The sequence below is a fragment of the Abramis brama genome (assembly GCF_963993115.1).
Source record: "Abramis brama genome assembly, chromosome: 6".
Classification (NCBI taxonomy): Eukaryota; Metazoa; Chordata; class Actinopteri; order Cypriniformes; family Leuciscidae; genus Abramis; species Abramis brama.
In genome coordinates, this window is record NC_139968.1 from 10,910,541 (window position 1) to 10,933,914 (window position 23,374).

The 23,374-nt window shown below is 37.7% G+C and overlaps 1 protein-coding gene across 3 annotated transcripts; it reads left to right on the top strand.

Moving 5' to 3' along the window:
• The first annotated feature begins 9,984 nt into the window (after window positions 1–9,984).
• On the top strand, window positions 9,985–20,432 carry LOC311084994 (uncharacterized protein). Of its 3 annotated transcripts, XM_084117365.1 has the most exons (19): window positions 9,985–11,186; window positions 11,827–12,264; window positions 12,580–12,697; window positions 12,989–13,081; window positions 13,209–13,419; window positions 13,739–13,908; window positions 14,004–14,102; window positions 14,466–14,698; window positions 14,787–14,965; window positions 15,053–15,146; window positions 15,304–15,648; window positions 15,862–15,979; window positions 16,056–16,147; window positions 16,251–16,368; window positions 16,640–16,756; window positions 17,335–17,526; window positions 17,756–17,908; window positions 19,046–19,248; window positions 19,444–20,432. In XM_084117365.1, exons 2-18 carry the CDS (start codon window positions 12,163–12,165, stop codon window positions 19,246–19,248), a joined length of 2,637 nt encoding a protein of 878 aa, XP_083973491.1. In that variant the 5' UTR covers window positions 9,985–11,186; window positions 11,827–12,162; the 3' UTR covers window positions 19,444–20,432. The 3 variants fall into 3 exon arrangements, with proteins under 3 accessions (XP_083973491.1, XP_083973490.1, XP_083973492.1); XM_084117364.1 differs by lacking the exon at window positions 9,985–11,186 and having other exon boundaries at window positions 11,484–12,264; XM_084117366.1 differs by lacking the exon at window positions 9,985–11,186 and having other exon boundaries at window positions 11,484–12,264; window positions 19,052–19,248.
• The last annotated feature ends 2,942 nt before the right edge of the window (window positions 20,433–23,374 follow it).

Sequence of the window (23,374 nt, forward strand, 5' to 3'; positions counted from 1 at the left end):
CATGGGAGTTACCCGACCCCTACTGTTGGTATGGTCCGCTAGTGTTTGGCGGGAAGATTTCCTGTACAAAGGGAGAGGCTAGTTGAGCCAGAGGGGAGTTGGGCCAAGAGCCAAAGCTTATACAGTCAAGTGCTGCAAGATGTGAGTCTTTACTGTGAGAGGCTTGTTCCTCAAGGCTAGATTTGATGCCGTGTTTTGCTGCTTTCAGCATGTTTTATCTTTGAGTTATATTGTTTATTTTTTCCGTATTTTTGATGATTTGTTTTGTTTATTTTGAACTTCATTTGGGAGCACGTGTGCTGAGACAGCTGTCCTAATAAATCCACTTGGACGTTAATCCTTACCTACTGTGTACTCCACTCATTACAACTTTTCCCAGGCCTTTCGGCAAACAATTTTGGGCTGGTGGCTGTGGTCCTAACAACTACCTGACACACCTCCACGTCCTCTTCCTCGGCCTCCTCTAATTCTCACTCTTCCTGCTCCCTCCATTGTACTCCACACGGACAGCTTACCTGTGGCTTATTTATAGTGCTTAGGCTGATTGCAAAGTGAACTAATTATCTAAAACAGTTTTCACATGTGACAGTGTGCCAGACAGTTGGCAAAATAGTGTAAATAATAGCCATACATGTGTATAGTTTTGCTTGGAGTGTGTTGATCATTTGGAAATTGAGTGTAAAGCAGTGAGTTGTGTTTACAGTTCCGCAAAAAGAGTGCTGTACAGTGGATTGTACCTACAGTTTTGCAAAGTGTGTGTTACAAAATTGCAAACTGAGTGCAAAGCAGTGTTTGTGCTTTTAGTTTTGCAAACTCAGTGAGTGGTTTTGCTATAAGAATCACGGTAAGCATTGTATTATTGTAACAGGTGACAGAACAGGATGTAAATGCAATAATGCTCTTTATTAGTAATCAGCACACTGGTCAACACAAAACATAGATGGCCGCCAACACAGCAGGACAGGCGGGCGGACACAAACGCTGGGTGGAACAGTGATGCAGGGACCTCGGTGGACAACAGGTGCTGGTGCTCAAGTCCAATGATGATCCCTCGTGACGGTGCTCAGATCCAGTGAATAATCCCTTGTGACGGTGCTCGGTGATTCAGTGCACACCGGGAAACCACAATGAAATAATCAAAGCAAAGGGAGATATTTGCTTTTAAAGAAATCGCTTTTTAAGGGCTAAAGCTCAAGCTGTCGCATCCGTCTTTTCACATTTATTGCAATACAGTACGTAACACAAATGCAATAGCATGTCGCTCTGTAGACATCTTACTACAGTTCCCACACGAGTGAGTTTATAGATTATCATGACAGAATATACTAATCAATGACTTGAAGATAGTTAACTCCACATCAGCAACATAAATTCATAAACTAACTATTCAGAAATGCCCTGTTGCATTCTACATGTTGTCACTTCTTCTTGAGTCTCTCCATCATTGTCCGACTCCCGTTTAAACATAAATGGGAGAACAGTTTCTGACTTTTAAATGCTTGTCTGTGTGAGGTAATCGGAGCTGCTAACACACACACACAAGCTGTTGAAGCTCCGCCCTCTGTGCCGGGAGCAGCAGCTCATTTGCATTTAAAGGGACACTTAAATGCACTTAAAAGGGTTTTGCTCACCCTCAAAAAGATTTTTAAATCTTCAACCCTCAAATGGGGTATTTTGAGCTCAAACTTCACATACACACTCTGGGGACATCAAAGACTTATTTTACATCTTTTAAAAGGGGGCATTATACCACCCCTTTAAAATGATAGCAAATGTTGCATCAGACAAATGGCCTATACAAATGCTTACTGATTGTTCATGTGTTCATTTGGAAATAAAGGCTAAAAACACAATTTAATCCACAGCATGCACATCATCATGCTCAACATTATCCTATACTTTAAGATATAGAATAGGACAAACACCTTCTTGAGTCTTCTCTGCATACCTTGTATCACTTTTACACGTGCACCAGCTACATTTGTATTTTCATGCTTTTGAATTACTTCTGTATAAAGCAGTTTAAAATGACACAAAGATCTGATTTCAAAAGTTTTCAAGTATCCTTTTCACAACACAAAATAAGTGTTTCATCTAAATGTTTCAATAACAGTAACTGCCTTTCAATATGCTATTACTATCAAACTTTTCATTTGCATCTCTTTTCGTTCAGGTTAATACATTTGTCTATTATTTAATACAACTGTTCTTAATGGTTAATCAATAAATCCTATGGTACATCTATAGATTTCTATAGATATTGATTCTACAGGTATAGTTTCTACTTTATTTGCAATTTCCTATATGGATAACCAAATATAATTAATTATTTTTACATTATAAACACTATTTTCAAAGTGTGTGTGTGTGTGTGTGTGTGTGTTGCAATTTGTGAACATAGAGAAGGATAGAGTACAAGGGAAAGGAAACAGTCAATGACATCAGATTAAATACTCTGAACATCCGGATTTGAAAGAATGACTATTTGCGTTACAAGTGTGATCAGATTTTTGTACTAAGGTCCCGGCCTGGGATTTGACCATGTGTAGTATCTTACATTAGTATTAATATAAGAAAAAGCAGCAGTAACAAACCTGCAGTAGCTCAACTCTCCATCTTTTATTCTACTCCTTTCCCCTCAACACTCCAGGATAGTAGCGACCCCTAGTGGACAGAGCATATTAACCCAGCATAACATTTAAGCCAACACAACATTATGGTTCTGGAAGGGCTGTCCCTGGCTCCCTTCAAACCAATGGAAGCTCTGAGAAAATTTTCATGCTCAAAATGTCATTGCTTTTGGCTATTACCCTCCCTAAAGAGAGTAGGATATTAGCAGGCCCTGTCAGTTGCCTCCTCCTGCTTAGAGTTTGCCCCAGTTGCGGTCAAATTCTTCACCTGAGACTGGGATATGTGCCTAAAGTACCAACTAAAGCTATAGTTTTTCAGGCTTTCCCTCCTCAACATGTGTCAGCAAACCAAGAGAGGCTTTACTTACTTTGCCCTGTGAGGGCTCTTAAGATGTATGTCCTCAGATCTTCCCAGTGGAGGAAGTCTGACCAGTTGCTGGAATGCTTTGAGTCACCCAAGAAGGGCTCCCCAGCTTCCAAACGTATGATCAGTAGGTGGATTGTCAAGGCAGTCTCTACAGCTTATGTGGTTTTGACAACAAATTTTTCACCATTGTCTTGTCCCTATGCCGAAACAATGCTACATGGTGGAATGCCAAGAACAAGTCTGCAGATGATTTCAAGAGAAAACAGTGAGACTGGGAAATATTACTTGTGTCTTGTATCCTGACAAGGAAAAATTATTATTCTGTCTTACCAAATACCCTTGTGTCTCTCTTATAGGTCTGTGAGAAGATGATGTTCTATTGGTGTACTCTAGTGCTGTTGACTCTGGTCCCAGTGGTTACAGGTGTCAATACTGGAGTTACAGTCATACTAACCAAGACGGGACTCGATTTAGGTAAGTGTGAGCAAAATATAACTGTGTATAAATATAAATATAAGATATTACACGTGGTTTATTTAAATAACAGAACAAGATACGTAACTGTCACGGATTGCTCTGAGACTTTAATAAGATCCAAACGCAGCTTTATTGGAAAATCCAGAACAAAAACAAGTCTGAGAGTGCTCAGAAATGCAATGTGACAACTACAATTGATGAAAAATGACAGAGAGAACATTGTGCAAGTAGACGAACAATGTAATGACAAACAAGTGAATGCATGCAATATTCATGATGAGTCTGGGCAAAGGATTATGGGGACTGAAGTTCATGGCTGAGTGGCAAAGGTCAGAGAAAGAGTGCCCTCTAGTGGTCAACATGGCATGGGCACACCAGCTGGTGACTGTGAGACAGTGAGCTATGCACAAACAATACCTGACAAGGAACAGAACAAAAGCAGGAACTTAAATACACAGTGATGATTAACTAAAAGATGAACAGCTTTGATGATTAGTGTTAGTAGTGTCCATGTTGACTGATCAGTGCTGGGAAACTACAACAAGGAACATCTATGAAGAATGTAAACAAAACAGAAAGTCCAAGAACCTAAAATAAACTCAACATGACTGTAACATATATTATTATCAAATATTGGATTTAATATTGACTTTTGTCAACTTGTTTTCTTTCATTTAGCACAGGTTTTGTATTTATTTTTGCATTGTATGCCTCCTTTATCCGAGCGTATGCACCTAAATCATTTGGGGGTAATTTTGGCAATACTGAATAAACTTTTTAAATATTCTGTACAATTTATCACACTAGACCACCCATTGAAAATGAATGGGAGAGATAAAAAATAAGAGAAACATTTAGTTTTCAGGAGCGTGCCGTGTTTATCATGTTGTTCACATATACACTGTGCTTGCAAAGATACAGCACTTGTGCTACCACTCACACACACACACACACACACACACACACACATTCATGTACACAAAAATATTGAATCCAGTATTTGGTGATAATATAGCATAATGAGAGATTTAAAAGTTTTTTTAAAACAAACATTAAACATTAAAACACACTGGTATGATGAACTGCATCCACAATTTTTTTTTCAGCTCCCTTTTTGCTTTATTTATTGTTCTCCTTGCTTGTGATCTACTTAATAATAATAATAATAAAAAAAAGATTTATATTGATCAGATTTCTGAAGAAGAGTTTTTAAGTTTCTACACTTTAACAGCTTCTTTGCATTTGTCATCAAGCCATGGAAGCTGTCTGCATTTTGAATTTGAAAACGTTCTTGGAACTGTATTGTTAGCTATGGATATAAGCATTTTTTTAATTGCATAATCCTCTCTTTTTAATTGACCTTTTTTTGTTATGCTTGATTCTTCTCCTCTACTTTAATGGTTATAATAATTAGAAAATTGTCATTTCCACTGCGCTCATGCCATGAGAGGTCTAAGAATATCTAAGGTTGACAGATTGTTAAATCAGTTGTTTGGTATGTCCTCTCGTTGTAAATAAGAAGTTGACACAACATTTAGTAGACATAGAGCATGGTTTTCTATAACATCTTCAATCCTTATTCATTTAGTGTTGCCATGGATACTACCGCATATGATGAACATTAAATGACTATTATGACTATTAAAATCTCCCATGAGTATAAATGGAGAAGGGAGTTATATTTTAACTTTGTAAATGAAAATGAATTCTATTTTGTGACTTTTGACCTGTGACTAACTGTGAATAAAATATTTGTAATATGTAGTTCAATAATCAAAACACTACATGGACATGGAGATCACATGTAGGCTACACATTTTCATTGAATAAGAATATAGATCCCTGATGGGTTTGGATCTTTCATGTCATAAAAATGAAGGAACAGATCCAAAAACCTAATCTTTAAGCAGTACACAAGTTTGTTTGTTTTGACAGTTGTAGGTAAGGCTACTGAGATGCTCAAACACATGGATATTCCATTTCCGGACAAAACCCTTCCCTACGAAATTTATACATTTACAGGGTGAGACCAGTGTTCCTACAATATCCTCCTGCTAAATAAAATGTATATTTTATATTAAAATGTGCATATTTTCTTGACAGAATGAAGATTCGTATCAATGAACTTAAAGTGGAGCAGGAGCTTGTTCCTACAACTGGAGTCACTTTAACAATTAATGGTGCCGAAATTCAAGTGACTGGAAACCAGGGATCAGAGTTAGTATAATGTTGATATCACAAATTTTCATCAAATAAATCATTAGAAAAAGAATAGTAGTAACAAACTGGTAAAATTCTTCACTCAATTCTATTTTTAATAAAAACACACCATAAACAGACAAAAAAACAACAACAACATTTGTTTGCTAAATTTAACAGATGGAAAAAATAAATTGGTTAATGTGAATATGTCTTTTCAAATCTGGAGCCTGATCAGAGCAGCCTCAACAAGTCTGTGGAAAGACACATATATAGAGGTTAATATACAGTGAGTTAAATGAGGCTTCTGAAGAGGAAATAATGCCCTGAACTCTATTTCACAGATCGTTGAACGTGAATGTGGATACACTGGCCATTACTGCCACTGTTGCATTCAAAAGAGATGAAAAAACTGGCCACCTAAAACTCAGCATAGAAAACTGTGAAGCAAAAATTGGAACTTTCAAAGTCAACACCGGGTAATTTTGTTCAGCTCACCACATCACAAATAGCAGCTGGCTAATAACCAGTATAAATTGGTCTATTTTTAAATGTTATGTGATATTTGCAGATTTAGCTAAATCAGGATTCGTATGTTCAATAATAAAACATACGTTTATCCATTGGGTTGTAAGTTCTGCAAATATCACATAACATTTAAAAATAGACCAATTTATTCTGGTTTATGTTCCCAGAGTCTATGTCACAGAATTTTAAACAAATTAGCTTACAGCTTATAAGAACTAACACTTTAAAATATGGTATTTACAGATCGAGGTTCCTTGATACAATTCCCAGAGTTCCCTTTTTGACCTGGTTTCTTCAAAAGCTGGTAGGAAATTACTGAACATTCACTGTTCACAACATAAACCAAGAGTCTCATTCCATGTCAATATTAACTATCTGCTGTTTCAGGTCTGCTCCAAGATGGAAACCATCATTAACACCCAGCTGGCAACAATAAATGGTGCTATGAATAAACACTATTAACCACTGACTGCAATGATTACAAAAATCATTCATGACAGCATTCATGACATTCAAAATAATTGTTATTTTTGTTGTGACCCTTTCATTTTAGCCAAAGTACTTGAATTTACTGGGATTGACTTCTCCATGCAGCATGCTGTCATCACTAAAGACAGCATTGAGCTAAGATTTGAAAGCCAGAAAGGACAGAAAAAACGACGATTCCTCGAAGAAACAAAGACTCTCCTGAGAATTAACATTTAAACACTCTCTTGCATAAGTAATAACGCCATCTAATACGAACCACACGAGCAGTTCACACCTCACCCTTACAGTCTCCTCATCACCCATCCCTTCTCTCCTCATGCTGGATAACCTGAAATCCACCCAAAAATCTATATGGTTTAATGTGAACAATTATCATACAACACTATACATGTTTGGTATCATTTGAAAATATCTAATGAAAATATCAGTACAACGCTCTCATCCCCACAGAAACAAACCAAAAGCTAATAAAGCTTTTAGGAGTTTAGAGATATCTTCCTTACCAACCCAGTCTCACGGCAGTTCGTGACATAGTAACGAAATTTAATCTATTGATTCCAGGGACGTGCGGTCAGGGTAGGCAGGGTAGGCAGTGCCTCACCAAAGGAAATGTTGACATTACATTTATTAATTCCAAGAACTTTATTAATTCACCACATTATTAATTGCATTTATTTTATTCCAAATATTAATTTTTGTAACAAAAATTTTCAGGAATACACATATAATATACTCATTTTGCCATTGTTTGCTCCTAAAACCATTGTTTCATGCAGGAAATTCAAGGCCATGGCCATTGAGGCAGAGGTTAGCAGTGCCTCTTTGGTCCATAGAACGTAGTTTACGTAGGTTTGCGCATGCGCAGTCAGTTCTCATGCTGTCTTGAATTATCAACATTGAGGCAGAGACCGAGCTTGCTTCATGTCACGTGATCCACTCGCTCTCACTCAATCCGCACTTCCCGATCTAGCGGCGCCTAGCGTTGGCTGTCAACAGGCCCGGGGTGGGTAATCGGGAGAATTCCCGGTGGGCCGCTTCACTTTTGGGCCGGTCGAGGATTTTTGTTTTTTCACATTTGTCACGTTAGTTACATTAGGCTACACACGTTCCGCATTCTGACACCGCAGCGCGCAGCCTCTGCATGGGTTGTACCATGTGAGGGAGTTCTCCCCTCCCCTCCTATAGAGTTGGTTGGGTCCATATAGCCCGTCTTTTCCAAAACGTTTTCTCGGGTAACTACCGCGGCACCGCCGGCGCCTACCGATAGCTGGGCCGGCCCGGTAGCTATGCGTCAGGGAGGATGGATGGGAGGAAGAGGCCAGGAGGTATGGAAGCTTGTTTCCGCCACAGAATAAAACATTTTAAAAGATAATTGCGACTTTTTATCTCACAATTGCGAGTTTACATCTCGCAATTCTGTCATTATTTCTCAGAATTGCGTGAAATAAAGTCGCAATTGCGTGTTATAAAGTCAGAATTGCGAGATATAAAGTCAGAATTGTGTGAAATAAAGTCGCAATTGCATGTTATAAAGTCAGAATTGCAAGATATAAAGTCAGAATTGTTTGAAATAAAGTCGCAATTGCTTCTTATAAAGTCTAAGTGAATTATTATTTAACCTTTACATTATTTTTGGAACCATGGCATTAATACAAACTACACAATAGTGACTAGGCTGCTTGTCGGTTCGCTGACACCGCGCCGCCTCCCTCTTACTGTGTCCCGCACAAAACATTTGTTTGTTGTATAATATATATCTATCATAAGATAGATGTGTCCATTAATTTGATTATTAGATTTGATTGTGCATTAGCCTCACATATGACTTTGCTGTATGGCAGCGATGTGATGATGCCTGATATGAACTTGGGTTGCTTCATTAACTGAATGAATATGAACATATGCCACATTGATAGGTCACAGCCTACCCATGACAAGATTTCACCGCACGTTACTGATTGATTCGTGTTCGTGGACACGATTTCCCCCATTTTTTCGTGTCAGTCAGCACGACTTTCAATCTAATGTATTTCAATGGGACGTATTTTTCGTGCCTGCACCACGTTTTTCTTTCGAGAGCACAGTATTGTTTTTTCTCAATTGTTATTCATTTTGCAAACTTTAAGAGCTACATTACTCAATATTTAATCAAGAGATTTTAATCCTCGTTTTTATTGCTTTATATAGACTACTCAACATTAATCTATTTATTCGTGTCCAAGGGCACAAATATCCTTCTTTTTTTCGTGTCACTCAGCACGACTTTCAATGCATTTCAATGGGACATATTTTTCGTGCCTGCACCACGTCTTTCTTTCGAGAGCACACTATTGTTTTTTCTCAATTGTTATTCATTTTGCAAACTTTAAGAGCTACATTACTCAATATTTAATCAAGAGATTTTAATCCTCGTTTTTATTGCTTTATATTCGGTAGACTACTCAACATTAATTTATTTATTCGTGTCCAAGGGCACAAATATCCTTCTTTTTTTCGTGTCACTCAGCACGACTTTCAATGCATTTCAATGGGACGTATTTTTCGTGCCTGCACCACGTCTTTCTTTTGAGAGCACACTATTGTTTTTTTCTCAAATGTTAGGCTATTCCTTTTGCAAACTTTAAGGGCTAGGCCTACATATTACTCAACATTTAATCAGGAGATTTTAATCCTTGTTGTATTGCTTTATATTCGCTAGGCTACTCAACACGAATTGATTCGTGTCCAGAGGCACGAATTTCCTTCTTTTTTTCGTGTCACTCAGCACGACTAATCTAATGTATTTCAATGGGGCGTATGCACCACATCTTTCTTTTGAGAGCACTCTATTGTTTTTTCTCAGATGTTACTATTCCTTTTGCAAACTTTAAGGGCTACATTACTCAACATTTAATCAGGTGATTTTAATCCTTGTTGTATTGCTTTATATTCGGTAGGCTACTCACGATTTGATTCGTGTCCAAGGGCACGAATTTCCTTCTTTTTTTCGTGTCACTCAGCACGACTTTCAATCTAATGTATTTCAATGGGGCGTATGCACATCTTTTTTTCGAGAGCACACTATTGTTTTTTCTCAAATGTTAGGCTATTCCTTTAGCAAACTTTAAGGGCTACATTACTCAACATTTAATCAGGAGATTTTAATCCTTGTTGTATTGCTTTATATTCGGTAGGCTACTCAACACGAATTGATTCGTGTCCAGAGGCACGAATTTCCTTCTTTTTTCGTGTCACTCAGCACGACTTTCAATCTAATGTATTTTAATGGGGATTATGGGGCGTATGCACCACGTCTTTCTTTCGAGAGCACACTATTGTTTTTTCTCAAATGTTAGGCTATTCCTTTAGCAAACTTTAAGGGCTACATTACTCAACATTTAATCAGGAGATTTTAATCCTTGTTGTATTGCTTTATATTCGGTAGGCTACTCAACACGAATTGATTCGTGTCCATAAGCACGAATTTCCTTCTTTTTTCGTGTCACTCAGCACGACTTTCAATCTAATGTATTTCAAAGGGACGTATTTTCCGTGCCTGCACCACGTCTTTCGTTGCAACATGGTCTCACCCCTATTCGTCACATGCCGTTTGGTCATTTCCCCCTCACGTCCAAAGCCGACGTTGAGGGTACCCCCTATTCGTCACTTGACAACGGAGAGGGTCGTCCGATAGATTTGAGTGCGAATCCCTCATCTTTGAATTTTGAACTTTGATTATTTTCCTAACCCTAACTCTTTTTCCTCTCTTTTTATATAATTTTGGGCTACATTAAAATTGCATAATTACAAGACGGTAGGCTATATTTTCTATATGCTTAAAACATTCCAAGGTTCATTTAGGTGGGATATTTTATAATTTTCGATCACATATTGTGGTAATTTCCCCCTCACGTCCATAAGCCGACGTTGAGGGTAGCTTGCTGAAACTCTTTTCTAAATCGGTAATATCACGATTTTTCCTCTCTTTTTTATATTATTGTGGACTACATTAAAACGACATAATTGCAGGACTGCATATTTGCTGTAGGCTTAAAACATGCCTTAATTTATTGTGGGATATTTTATAATTGTCGATGGTATTTCAATTTGCAATGGCTTATAGTGAGCCTACTTTTCTTTTCTTTTTTTTTCTGCGCCAAAAAAAAGAAAAAGAAAAAAAGAATAGCCTAGAACTTTCATCTCAATACTGATTATGAAGTTGTAATAAATTAATTATATAGCCTACTGCAGACATGTTTATATTACTTTATATGGACATATCCTTTGGCAAAGAGATGGATGCATTCTGGGAAGTGATATGTGTTTAAATGTAATGGCTACATACTCGTTTTTCCTTCACTTGGACATTTATGCTGACCCCTTTAAAAGTTTGAGCACGGATATAAAATATTAAGACTGTACTTTTTAATTATGATTGATATTTTGGCGCAATTTTGTGCAACACGTCACTGTGTGCGACCATCGGAGAAACCATTGCCCAGCGCGATTCCACCACGGTAAGTCGCTTACAACAGTCTAATAAGCAAGATGAATTCATAAGCATTATTTACACGTCCAAAATGAATAAAATTACGAGTTTATATAAAAAAAAAACATGTTCTAAGCCTAGATATAGGTTCTAGATGTATATATACAAAATACAATTATGAGTATTTCCACATAAAAAAACAAAAAAAAAACATGTTGTGATATATATATCACAACATGTGTTTTTTTATGTGGAAATACTCCTAATTTTATTTTGGACGTGTAACTGCTTATTGAGAATTTTTTGGGGGAATAGTAATTGGGGACATTTAGATGATGAGATTTTCTCTCGATCATCGTGGTTCACACACAACGTCACTGTAATGTGTTAGTAATAACAATATTATCACTTGGTCTAACGTTATACTGCACATAACGCTGCCTTTAAATCTGGGATGGCGAACCCCTAGACACATGTTACGTGCCATTAAAAAAAAATGTTACGCGACTTTTAACAGTAGCACAGGAAATAGGAACAACGTGAATCTGTATTTATTTATCCTAAGCATTTACAAGAAAATGGGAATCACTCAATATTTGGGTACACTTTTTAAATCTTATATCAACATAACACTACATAATTAACATTTTCTGTTGTTCTCCCTGCAGATCCTGTCAAACATATCACCTGTCGAACCTATCCGAACCTGATTTTCAAAACCCAAAGGCACTTTTAAGAGCCAACCTCTATCTCTTCATTATTTTCTATCTTACATCCTCTCTGTTACATCCTCTCTTTCATCCTCAATCTTTATCTATCTCACAGTCTTTATCTATTGCTCTTTCTTTCCTCCCTGTCTGTCTTTGTCTACTTGTCTGTCTTACCCATCTTTGTCAGTCTGTCTGTTTGTATCTGACTGTGTCTGTCTGTCTGTATCTGACTGTCTGTCTGTATCTGACTGTCTGTCTGTATCTGACTGTCTGTCTGTATCTGACTGCTTTGCAATGGCCACCAAGCATAAACTTGATTCACAGGATCCCCACTACCAAGAGGGGAGACGCATGGCTCTGGAGCTGAAACATGAACACATTCTAGCTGAAGCCAAGGTTAGAGTTTTTGTACACCTCAATCATTTTATAACAACAAACATAACAAATTAAAGTAAAACGTGATGAGGAATATATAAGAATGATGAGTGCAGAAGATTTAATACAGGTATATTGCATGATGCATCCTGCCATGCTCTGTGACATGTGTTAATAAGGGAATATAATAATAATAATAATAATAATAGTATATGCAGTTCCATCCCTCTGAGTTACAGAGACTTGGAGAATCTATTCCAAGGCTCATTTAAGCCTTTTGGTTACCGTACTTTTATCAACATCAGTCTTACAAGAAATATTCACTCCAATACACAGAGAGCAGCTGATGAGAGGAAACGTGTACGAGACCCTCCACACACCTCTAAAAGGGAATCTGTAGGACGTGGTAAGCCGAGGGGGAGGCGAGGAGGGCGACGCCATGCCTCCGCTACAGGTTATATCTGAATTATTTGACATTTGTAGGAGGAATTTACAATGATAATGTTGGACCAACTCAAATTAGAACACTGTAATTGTTTATTGAGAGTTTAAAATATTCAAATATCTAAAAAGACATTAAAAAGTAGATAAACCTTTCAGTGACACTATTGTAGAAGACACTACCATGTACTTAACAAAAATATGTCTGATTTCATAAATTGTTTAGTATATAGTTTGAAAAGAAGAACAAGAATAGAGTGTGATAGCCTAACTTGTTCTTATTCTTCTATGTGCTGTTTTACAGCCACATACCCCACGGTCGAGTGCTCCCTGTCATCCAGTGTGGAGGTTCCACTTACTGCAACCTCAACAAAACTAAATCCTCAAGAGGAATTTGGTAATTCACAGTGATGAATTTATCCATGTACAGTATAAAAAAAGTGTTCTAATACTGATCAGTTGACTTTTAATTGTTCCTTATCTAAATTATCCCTTACCGCTTTATTTTTGGATTTTCTTTACAGAAAAAAATATGGAGAGGCTCTCTGATATTTTGGCGTCATGTCCTTCTGCTGCTCAGCCTCAAAGTAGCTCTGCATCATCATGGTCTTTTCGGCAGCAGAAAGCCTCAGAGCGCTGGAAAGAAGCAAGACCATACCACCTAAAATGCCTTATTTCAAAAGAGGCTGTTGGTCATCCCCTGTGTTACCTTTGCAACGAGCCTGCTGTTATTAGGTTGGTTTTCATTAATACCAAACTTCAATTACCCAGGGTGGGTTTGCTGAGTGCCCTGCTTTATAGGCTAAGATACATGTCTTTTGGGATGGGAGAAGACTTAGATACCCAGATGAAAAACACATTAATGAGAAAAGTAAATCTAGGACCTTCTTGCTGTGAGGTGACAGTGCTAAACACTGAGGCACTATGCAATCCTATACAATAAAATCGAACCTAGTAAAAGTGAAATAGCTTAAATAGAGTGTACAGTACTTTATATGAGTTATTCACCTGAAATAATGTATTATATTATAATATTGTTTTATTTTCTCCTTAGGTGCAGGGAGTGTCTTCCTGAGGAGTGGTTCTGTGGGGACTGTGATGTATTGCATCACAAAAAACATCCACTCCACAACAGGGAATGCGTGATTCGTGTTTTTTTTGAAGCCATTCCTCCGACCACATGCATCATTAAAGGGGAGGATGGATATTGCACCCATGAGCAAGGTACGTTCTCACGAAAGCTTTAATTTTGCTGTTCAATGTGTGTCTGCAGACAGTTACAGATAATCTAAATTATTGGTTTTCCTTCTTTTTGCCAGCTTGCATTTTGCCAACTGTGAAGGTGCCAGACTGCTCCTGTGGAGGCACAAACTTCACTGTGTTACCAGGCAAACCAGTGATTTTAATTACCATCAATGGTAAAAAAATAAATATATATATATATAGTAGATTTGATGTTTTTCACACTAGTGTGCTGTGGCATTGTGCTTACAATTGCAGAAGTGACAGAACATATGGAATAGCACATGGTAATGTTATTAACTGAAACAAAGACCTGTTATTGTCCTCCGCAAAGAAAAAAATTATTAGCATCTTTCCAGCATGATGTCCAATCAACACAGCAGTGTGGAATTTAGTGAATTTGAAAATATAAATGTGGGATTATAGGAACTTGTGCAATGTCTCTCAACCATTCACAATGTGCATAATGAACTAAGTGTTGTAAAATTAAGTATGTGGTAAATGTGTATTATATTTTTAATTATTTTTTTTGTTCCAAGGGCGTTTTGACTTGCATCAGCCACTGTATGAATGTCAAACATGCCAGCAGCAGTGGACCCCTGACTTTAAAAACCTCCTAAGAAGTGGATATTGGCCAGCCTCCATCACCAATTCCACACTTTATACACTGGACCTCTTGAGCTCCTTTCAGGAACTCAAGATCATCTCTCCGGGATTCTCCAGACAAGCCTTCGCAAAGCTGCTGGAACATCGCACTAAGTGTGGAGGAAGAGTAAGTGTAAATGTTATTACCATTTTATTAAAAAAAATTCCATAAGCAGACAATATCAAAATACTATTTCATTCTATATATTTTCCAGTCTGGACCTATCAACGGCGATGCACTGCAGCGCAGCTTCTTAGAGCTTTCGTATGCATCATTTGAGGAAGACCAGCTCTGCTGTAGTGCTCCTTTCACCTGCCCAGCCTGCACGCCAGAAATGTTGGCTGTTTCAGCAGATGGAAACAGAAAGCTATATCGCTTTCGCCGAAACGGAAGGTGATCTTTCTTTCAGTCTTTTTATTGATTTATTTTCTTACTTCATATATTTCATGAACGGATTTTCTATTTTTCTTTCTTCCTCAGCTCTGATGATCCTGGCTTTTTTGAGGGGCTCTTTGTGGCTGAAGACAGCGCGGTGTCTAGATTTGTCGACACCATACAGAAAGCAGTGAAAAATGCAAGTTGACAAAATAGTTGTTACAATAATAAACGTGACCCCCACTTCAATTACTCCTGCCTACCAATTACAAAATCAAATTGAGAGAATAAATGCCATATATTGAATGACGCCATTGCTTTTATTTGATTTGTCGTGTTTGTTTTGTGTGTCATAGACACAGGGAAGAGGCACATGTGGGGACTCCCAGTGGACAGCAGCGAGGGAAACTTCAAGGAGGGCTTCAAAATTGGATGAAGAGGGGATGGAGGTTGCTGTGTGTCGCCATGGGTTCCTTTTGAAAGCCCTTAATATGTACAGGGGGGAGATATTTGCCTACCCTCTGTACCTTCAAAGGGAGCTCATGCCAGCCAAGGCACAATTCTTCGCAATGGACGTGGCATGCAAATACTGGCCATACCTGGAGAAAGTAGCTAGTGTCCTTCCTGCTCTTCAGGAGCTGACCACTATGAAACCCTTTCTCAGTGTAATGCATGCTCGAGCACATGCTACTAAGTGTGAGGTGTGTATAATATTTTGGCATCATATGTACATTTGTAATATTTACAAGCACATTAATAATATGAAATATAAGTTAAGCTACACTATATTATCTTGTCTTTTTGCATAACCATTTCTTGCATGGAATGTAATGCCCTTTGATGAAAATTGTGGTTTGTGATATTGGGCTATATAAATAAAATAAAATTGAATTTCTTCCACCCTTTACTAACAGATTAACTGGAGTGGCAGGAACCAGGAAGGAGCAGGGACAACCGCTGGTGAGGAGGTGGAGCAAGTGAACAGCTACCTCTCACGTTGTGCCCTGACGACCAAATATATGTCCAAAGCAGGTGATCGGAGTTTGCAATATTCGTGTATACATTTTTTTAGATTGATCATCATAACCTCATTATTTGCTTTCAACAGCACGGGTGGACATGCTTACTTTGCATGCAATGGGGTGGAACGAGAAAAAAAATCTCTCTTTACATCAGGGACTTTCCACAAGATATGTGAAGGTAAGTCTCCTATTAATTGTTTTGTGTCCTTTTGTTGTGTTTACTTGGCCTGTTGTTAATCATACAAAGTTTTAATCCTTATTATTGTATAACTGTTCATCAGACTTGTCAGAGACTCAAGGATGAGACTGCAAGGCTAGCTGACCTAAAAACAGAGCTAGATTGCACAGATGAAGTGGTGTCACAGTGGCTATCTGATGTAAAAGAATGGGCAGCTGGTGGTAAGCATGACCAGATAAAAGAAACAACAAATATCCCTTTCTACAATCTAAATTTTATGTTTGATATTAAAGAGCAGCAAAAAATAGTAGGCAGATCTTCATCTAATGTGATGCCACATTTATGTCAGGTTTATTAGTATATTCCAGTTCCCTGCAGGAAGTGCACATACAAAGTTTAAATAAGTTGGATTAAAAGGTTTTACATGAAATTCAAGCAGAGAAACGGTTCTGTGTTTTAACAGTGAATTTGCTTTCACTATATCTTCTACAGAGACACTTGATACATCTTGTGCCAGTCAAGGCACCACACACAGAGGACTTCAGCAATCAATTGAGGGGCTTTACCTTAGTGTGAGGCACCGGAAGCGAACCCTCTACCGTCAGAATGGTATAACTATATAATATAATAGGTTGATAAATTCAGGCTATGTATGCATCCTATTCCACCAACATGGAATTAGCAAATAATGTAGTAGCACAGTTCAGCTCAATCATTAAATTCTGTTCTTTAAATGACCAGTCTGTAGGATTTAGTGGTATCTATCAGTGAGGTTTGACGATTGCAACCAGCTTACCTCACCTCTATCTTTCCAAGCTACGGTAGCCGACGAGAAAATGTGAGAGGTACTATCCTAAACCCAGTGTTTGTTTGTCCGTTGTGGGCTACTGTAGGAACCTGGAGGTGCAACATAGTGGCCTCCGTGGAAGGGGAACGTATTTAAAACTGCCCATTCTTAATTAATGCACAATTATTATTTTCAGGCAATCATGAAAAGTGTGTGTGTTAGTTAGATTCCCCCCAAAATGTTACACACTGGACAATTAGTTTCCCATGTCAGTCTACATTATAATTTTCACATACTTCAATAACTGCAGCTTTGCTTTTCAATTTTTTGGTGCTATAATTTTTTTCTTGTTGAAGAGTTCTGTCAAAAACCTCTGCCTCTGTACTTTATGTCTTTCTAGACAGCAGCAAGTTTCGCCATCGCCTTCGAAGGAAGCTGGCAGAAGACAAAAAACTCCTTCTTCAGGAGATACAGAAATACAATGATCTTGTACTAGAATCGGCAACAACCATTGACGTAGCTGTGGTGGAGCATTCCCTAACTGGAGAGAGCACTGTGTCTCAAATATGGCCGTGGGAGGTTCATGGCAGTGGTATGTCTGTTTTTAGATGCTTCACAGGAATTTACCGTATTTACAGTTCTGCTTTATAGAGCATACTGAACTAAGGCATGCATGTTACATATTGAGTGTTGTAATATTAATTTAGTTTAATGGTGTATTTTCAGTTTTCTTATGTATCAATTTGATAAAAAAAAGTCAATGTTTGTAGAGATTATGCAAGATTGTCTCATGTGTACATATAACTGTTATTGATTCTTAGCAAACATTTCAATCAAGAAACGAGTGCACGACCAAGTGATGTTAACAAGGCGACTGCATGAGGAAAGAAGCGTTTTGGTGTTGGAGATGGCACAACACTGCACGTGGTTGCAGAGCCTGGCAATGGTTCTCAAGAACAAGTTGGCTGAGGAGGGTAAGTTTAATTAAAACCCTGTCCATCTAATGTGTTTAAAAAAAACGTACAAAAAAACACATCAGTCACAGAACTTGGATGGAGTAGAACGGTTATGGCTCTCTTTGCCGTGGTCCTTTGGGATATACATAAAATGGGGATTAAAGTTGTTACTGTAGCTATGGTAACAAGTCAGTAAGGCTATAAAGATTCACATTTGCTTGAAAGATGTGCAGATTTGTTGTACTATGTCTGTTACTGGAAAGCGGAAATGAACAAAAGAATTTGAACATTGGAATTTGTGTCCTGGTGTGTTACATGGGGTTAGCATAACATCAAGATTAATCTTATTATTATATCCTCCAGTCAACATAGAAAACCTTGCTGGTCAGCAAGTAACAAAATATGTTACTTCAGCACAACTGTAGTGAAGAAGAAAACTGTTAACTTAAAACAGCTATCAGACATATATATGCTGCTTTGGGCCTCCCTACATACAGTAAAGTCACCTCAGTGAGCCATGTTGCCTTAAGTTGTTTTATACAGAAGCTTGCCTGGTCCCATGTCAGCGATACACATAAAAATGGCAATCATCCTGCTATGTAGATATGAATTGGTGATATCTTTTTACTCCATTTAAGTTATTTGGCCCAAACATAAATGATCACATTCATCTAATCTTTCCTAATGATCCGCTAGCTGGCCGCCCCATAAGCAAGCCGTCAAAAAAACGTGTCTCTGTAGGCAGCCTAGGCTCTGAGATCTGCACACAAAAACAGTTGCGCTCACCACCACTCAAAACCAAAACAAATAGTGTTCCAACCAATCACGGCGGGTGTTGTGAGGTTTTGCGCTCGTGCACGGCTGCCTATGACGGCTGCACGCGAAACTCACAATACCCACCCCTGTCGGTGATTGGTTGGAACACTATTTGTTTTGGTTTTGAGTGGTGGTGAGCGCAACTGTTTTTGTGTGCAGATCTCAGAGCCTAGGCTGCCGACAGAGACACGTTTTTTTTTACTGCATGCTTATGGGGCGGCCAGCTAGCGGATCATTAGGAAAGATTAGATGAATGTGATCATTTATGTTTGGGCCTGAAATCACTGATACAACCTTTAATATAGTTTGTCTTTAATGTAATCTCGTTTGTATTTTGAGACGTAGACCAGGGAAATGAGGGACTTTGCTGTCTCTTGAGAAGAAGACTGTCAGAGGTGTCAGAAAGGTTCCAAGTGGTCCTCCAACAGTACAAGACTGCCTTAGGTCCTGAGGCCTCTGTTCTTCTACATGTTGAAGAGGAAGATCAAAGTGGCCTCAGTAGTCCAGACACCAGTGAGGATGAAGAGGAAAACACAATTTAGGTCATTCATTTATTAATATTATGTATGTTTGTTTGTTTGTTTGTTTGTTTTTTGGAATAACCCCCTGTTACTGTTATTCTTAATAATTTATTTGTGTATTTTATTAATGCTTTACACACCTTACTTATTCTAAAACAGCTGAAATTCACTCTCTTATCCTAATTCTTGCTTTTTTGTTTTTCTGTATTTCCCCAGATGGAAGCTGCACGAAGGACTATGTTGAAGGAAATGGACTTGCCCTATATCTGTGTATTATTAGTATGCTGATTGATTAACCACATCAAAATCTTGTTAAAAATTCAAACTGTGTCTTTAGATTTTCCAAGCAATTTAGTTAGCACATTGCACAGTTCATTGAAAATGCACAAACCTCTCAGTATAGGTGCACCAATCTTATCCAAAAATGTAAACTTTGCATGTATGATATTACCAGATGTAATTACTGGGCTCATATGATATCAGGGTAGTGTATACTCTTTTAAGAGAGACTCCCCTTAATTGTGGTGACCCTGTGACCTTTCCTTTTGCACCAACGTTAGGCCAAACTTTTGACTTGCATACAACAAATGTTATGAACCGATTTCTGTAATTTGCTGAGCAATGAATCATGTCATGTTGACCTTATGACATTCCCTGTAGCACAATCATTAGACCAGAATGTAAAATTGAATATTGTCTAATTGGGCAGATTGCCATGAAATCTTGTAAGCACATGATGACTTTGGTGACCTCATGACAGTTCCTCTATCATCACATTTAGGCCTTAATGTAAAAACTCATTCTTGATTGCATTTCTCAAAATTCACTTATTCTGCGGTGCAGCAGCAGTGTCTGTGTCAGTCTATGTCATTTTTTTTTTCCCCCAGAGGAGGCTGCCTATGGATTACTACTTGATTGGGTGTATATAACTGTTGTGTAACTTTATATTACTGCAAAGATGCATTATAGTATGTAACAGAAAAACACACCGTTTTTTATTTTACGATCATAATTTATATTGTATATTATTACAGTTGACAGATGACTTAATTCTTTGTTCTGCTGGAGCTTTTTGCAAGTGAACTTAACCTCACAGTCCAATGTTTTTAAATACAGCCTTATGGCTTGTTTGACAAATATGCATTTGGTGTATTTTCACTGGTATTGTTGTGAGAGACAAGAAATAAAGTATTTCCAAAGATGAATATTTTGTTTTTACTTTTTCATACTTTATTGAAAAACAATATTTTATATTTTTATAGTTGATAAAAAACATCACACTGTGGAATCTTGTTTACAGATAAACTGTTTAACAGTTTAAACTCTGTTTAACATCAAGCATTATTAATTAATTAATTACTTTAATGCATGTCTTTTTACTTATTTTCAAACAATCAACCTTGTTTGTAATTAAACCAGATCTATCATAATAAGTAATGTGTATCTGTTAGGTGTATATGTTACAGTTTTTCCCGATTGCTGAAACACTATAACTATGGATATGAACTCAAATTTCAAAAACGCAACACCGTTTATCAAAAAGCACACCCTTTTCCCCAAACTATAAACACTACTCCCCAGTTTTGACACATGAGTCAGATTTGTTAAACTTTCACTGCAAAACTTTACACACATTATCCATTTATCATTGCCTACACAATGTTGTAATTTAGAAAGCACTACACAAAGAGTCAAAACTGATCACACGGCAATCAGAACCTTCAACAGATCGATGAAACGGATAAGATGAGAGGGGGAGGAGAAAGGGAAAGGGCAAAGAGACAAGCATTCTCAGATGAGATTTGTGCCAGCTCCCTAGTTGGGGTCATCCCTCTGTTCCCACAGCTCTATGTTACCACGGCCCTATGTTCCCACAACCATATGTTCCCACAGTCCTATGTTCTCTCAATATTTTTCTAATTTCAAAGATTTTTCTCAAAATGAAACTCTAAGTCAAGTCATTTTCTTACCACATTTAACCCACATTTAAGATATGCACGCTCCCCCCTGTAGAGACGTGCCATTGAACTTGTTACTAAGCGTACAAATCAGCGTCCATACTTGAAGTTCTTCCAGTTTTCAGAGTAGGGTTAGTTTTAGGGTTATAAAATTGTAGCTTTACTATACACTCACCTAAAGAATTATTAGGAACACCTGTTCAATTTCTCATTAATTCAATTATCTAATCAACCAATCACATGGCAGTTGTTTCAATGCATTTAGGGGTGTGGTCCTGGTCAAGACAATCTCCTGAACTCCAAACTGAATGTCAGAATGGGAAAGAAAGGTGATTTAAGCAATTTTGAGCGTGGCATGGTTGTTGGTGCCAGACGGGCCGGTCTGAGTATTTCACAATCTGCTCAGTTACTGGGATTTTCACGCACAACCATTTCTAGGGTTTACAAAGAATGTTGAGACATTCAGATGGTAGAGTCAGAATTTGGCATAAACAGAATGAGAACATGGATCCATCATGCCTTGTTACCACTGTGCAGGCTGGTGGTGGTGGTGTAATGGTGTGGGGGATGTTTTCTTGGCACACTTTAGGCCCCTTAGTGCCAATTGGGCATCGTTTAAATGCCACGGCCTACCTGAGCATTGTTTCTGACCATGCCCATCCCTTTATGACCACCATGTACCCATCCTCTGATGGCTACTTCCAGCAGGATAATGCACCATGTCACAAAGCTCGAATCATTTCAAATTGGTTTCTTGAACATGACAATGAGTTCACTGTACTAAAATGGCCCCCACAGTCACCAGATCTCAACCCAATAGAGCATCTTTGGGATGTGGTGGAACGGGAGCTTCGTGCCCTGGATGTGCATCCCACAAATCTCCATCAACTGCAAGATGCTATCCTATCAATATGGGCCAACATTTCTAAAGAATGCTTTCAGCACCTTGTTGAATCAATGCCACGTAGAATTAAGGCAGTTCTGAAGGCGAAAGGGGGTCAAACACAGTATTAGTATGGTGTTCCTAATAATCCTTTAGGTGAGTGTATATATCAACAATCTCCTACAGTTGAAACATACATTATACTATATTTAAATGATCAAGATGAAAAAAAAATCACGAGGCTATCAGGTCATTGAGTATATTTGACTGTTATTGTAGTTGTAGAACAACCATCAGGGCTGTCTCCAATGTACACTATTTACTTTTTTTTTCCAACTGCTTGCACACATTTTCAAAACTATGTCACCTTTTTTCAAAACTTTCCCAAAACTGCACACACAAAATTGTGTGTAGCCTAGTGTTTTGAAAAAAGTGTTTTATGCTATTAGTCAAAGGCTGAGAAATAGTTTATTGTTTTTGGAGATGTGGTGTGAAGTTTTGCACTTTGAGTGAGAGGTTTCAAAAAATCGTGTGACATAAAAAAGATTTTGTGTGTAAGCAGTTGGGAAAAAACTGTATAAACTACAATTCCCACGAGAGACGTGCCATTGATCTTACAGAGTGTACATATCAGTCACCATACTTGTAGTTCTTCTGGTTTCCCAACCAGGAATAATGTTATAAAAATGTGTCTTTACTATTCTATATTAAGAAACATACATTATACAGCCGAAACATACATTAGGCTATATTTATAGGCTATATGATTAGGATTAAAAAAAAAAAAAAATCGCCAAGACTTCAAATCTGTGGTTTTAGCTAGGCTACAGTAGACATGAATTCAAGATTGTCGGCGGGAGTTATGCTACCCTTCAAAGAGCGACTAAAAAAAAAAAAAAAAAAAAAAGTTGTATTTAACATTATGTTTATTTATTTATTTATGGCCTGCAAATGTTTTACCAACTGATGAATGTAATAAACTGCCACTTATAAATATGTCAGCATTAGATGCAATAAGTATACAAACAATATCCTAATATTACAGTAAAGAATTCCAAAATGTGTGAAAAACACTGTTCAGTTCTAGAAGATAAAATCATATATTTTATTTGGATGAATCAGTCTGTTTATCAGATTTACCAATTGCTATAGTTTGTTTGTGCTGGTCAAGAATAGATACAATTGAACTGCAAGCAAAAACTTGGGGCCACTGTTTCAAATATGTGAGTGGCTCCTCCCCTAACAAATGTAACCTCACTCCAATTTTTTTTATAAAAACTTGAGAGCTCTGATTCAATTATATATG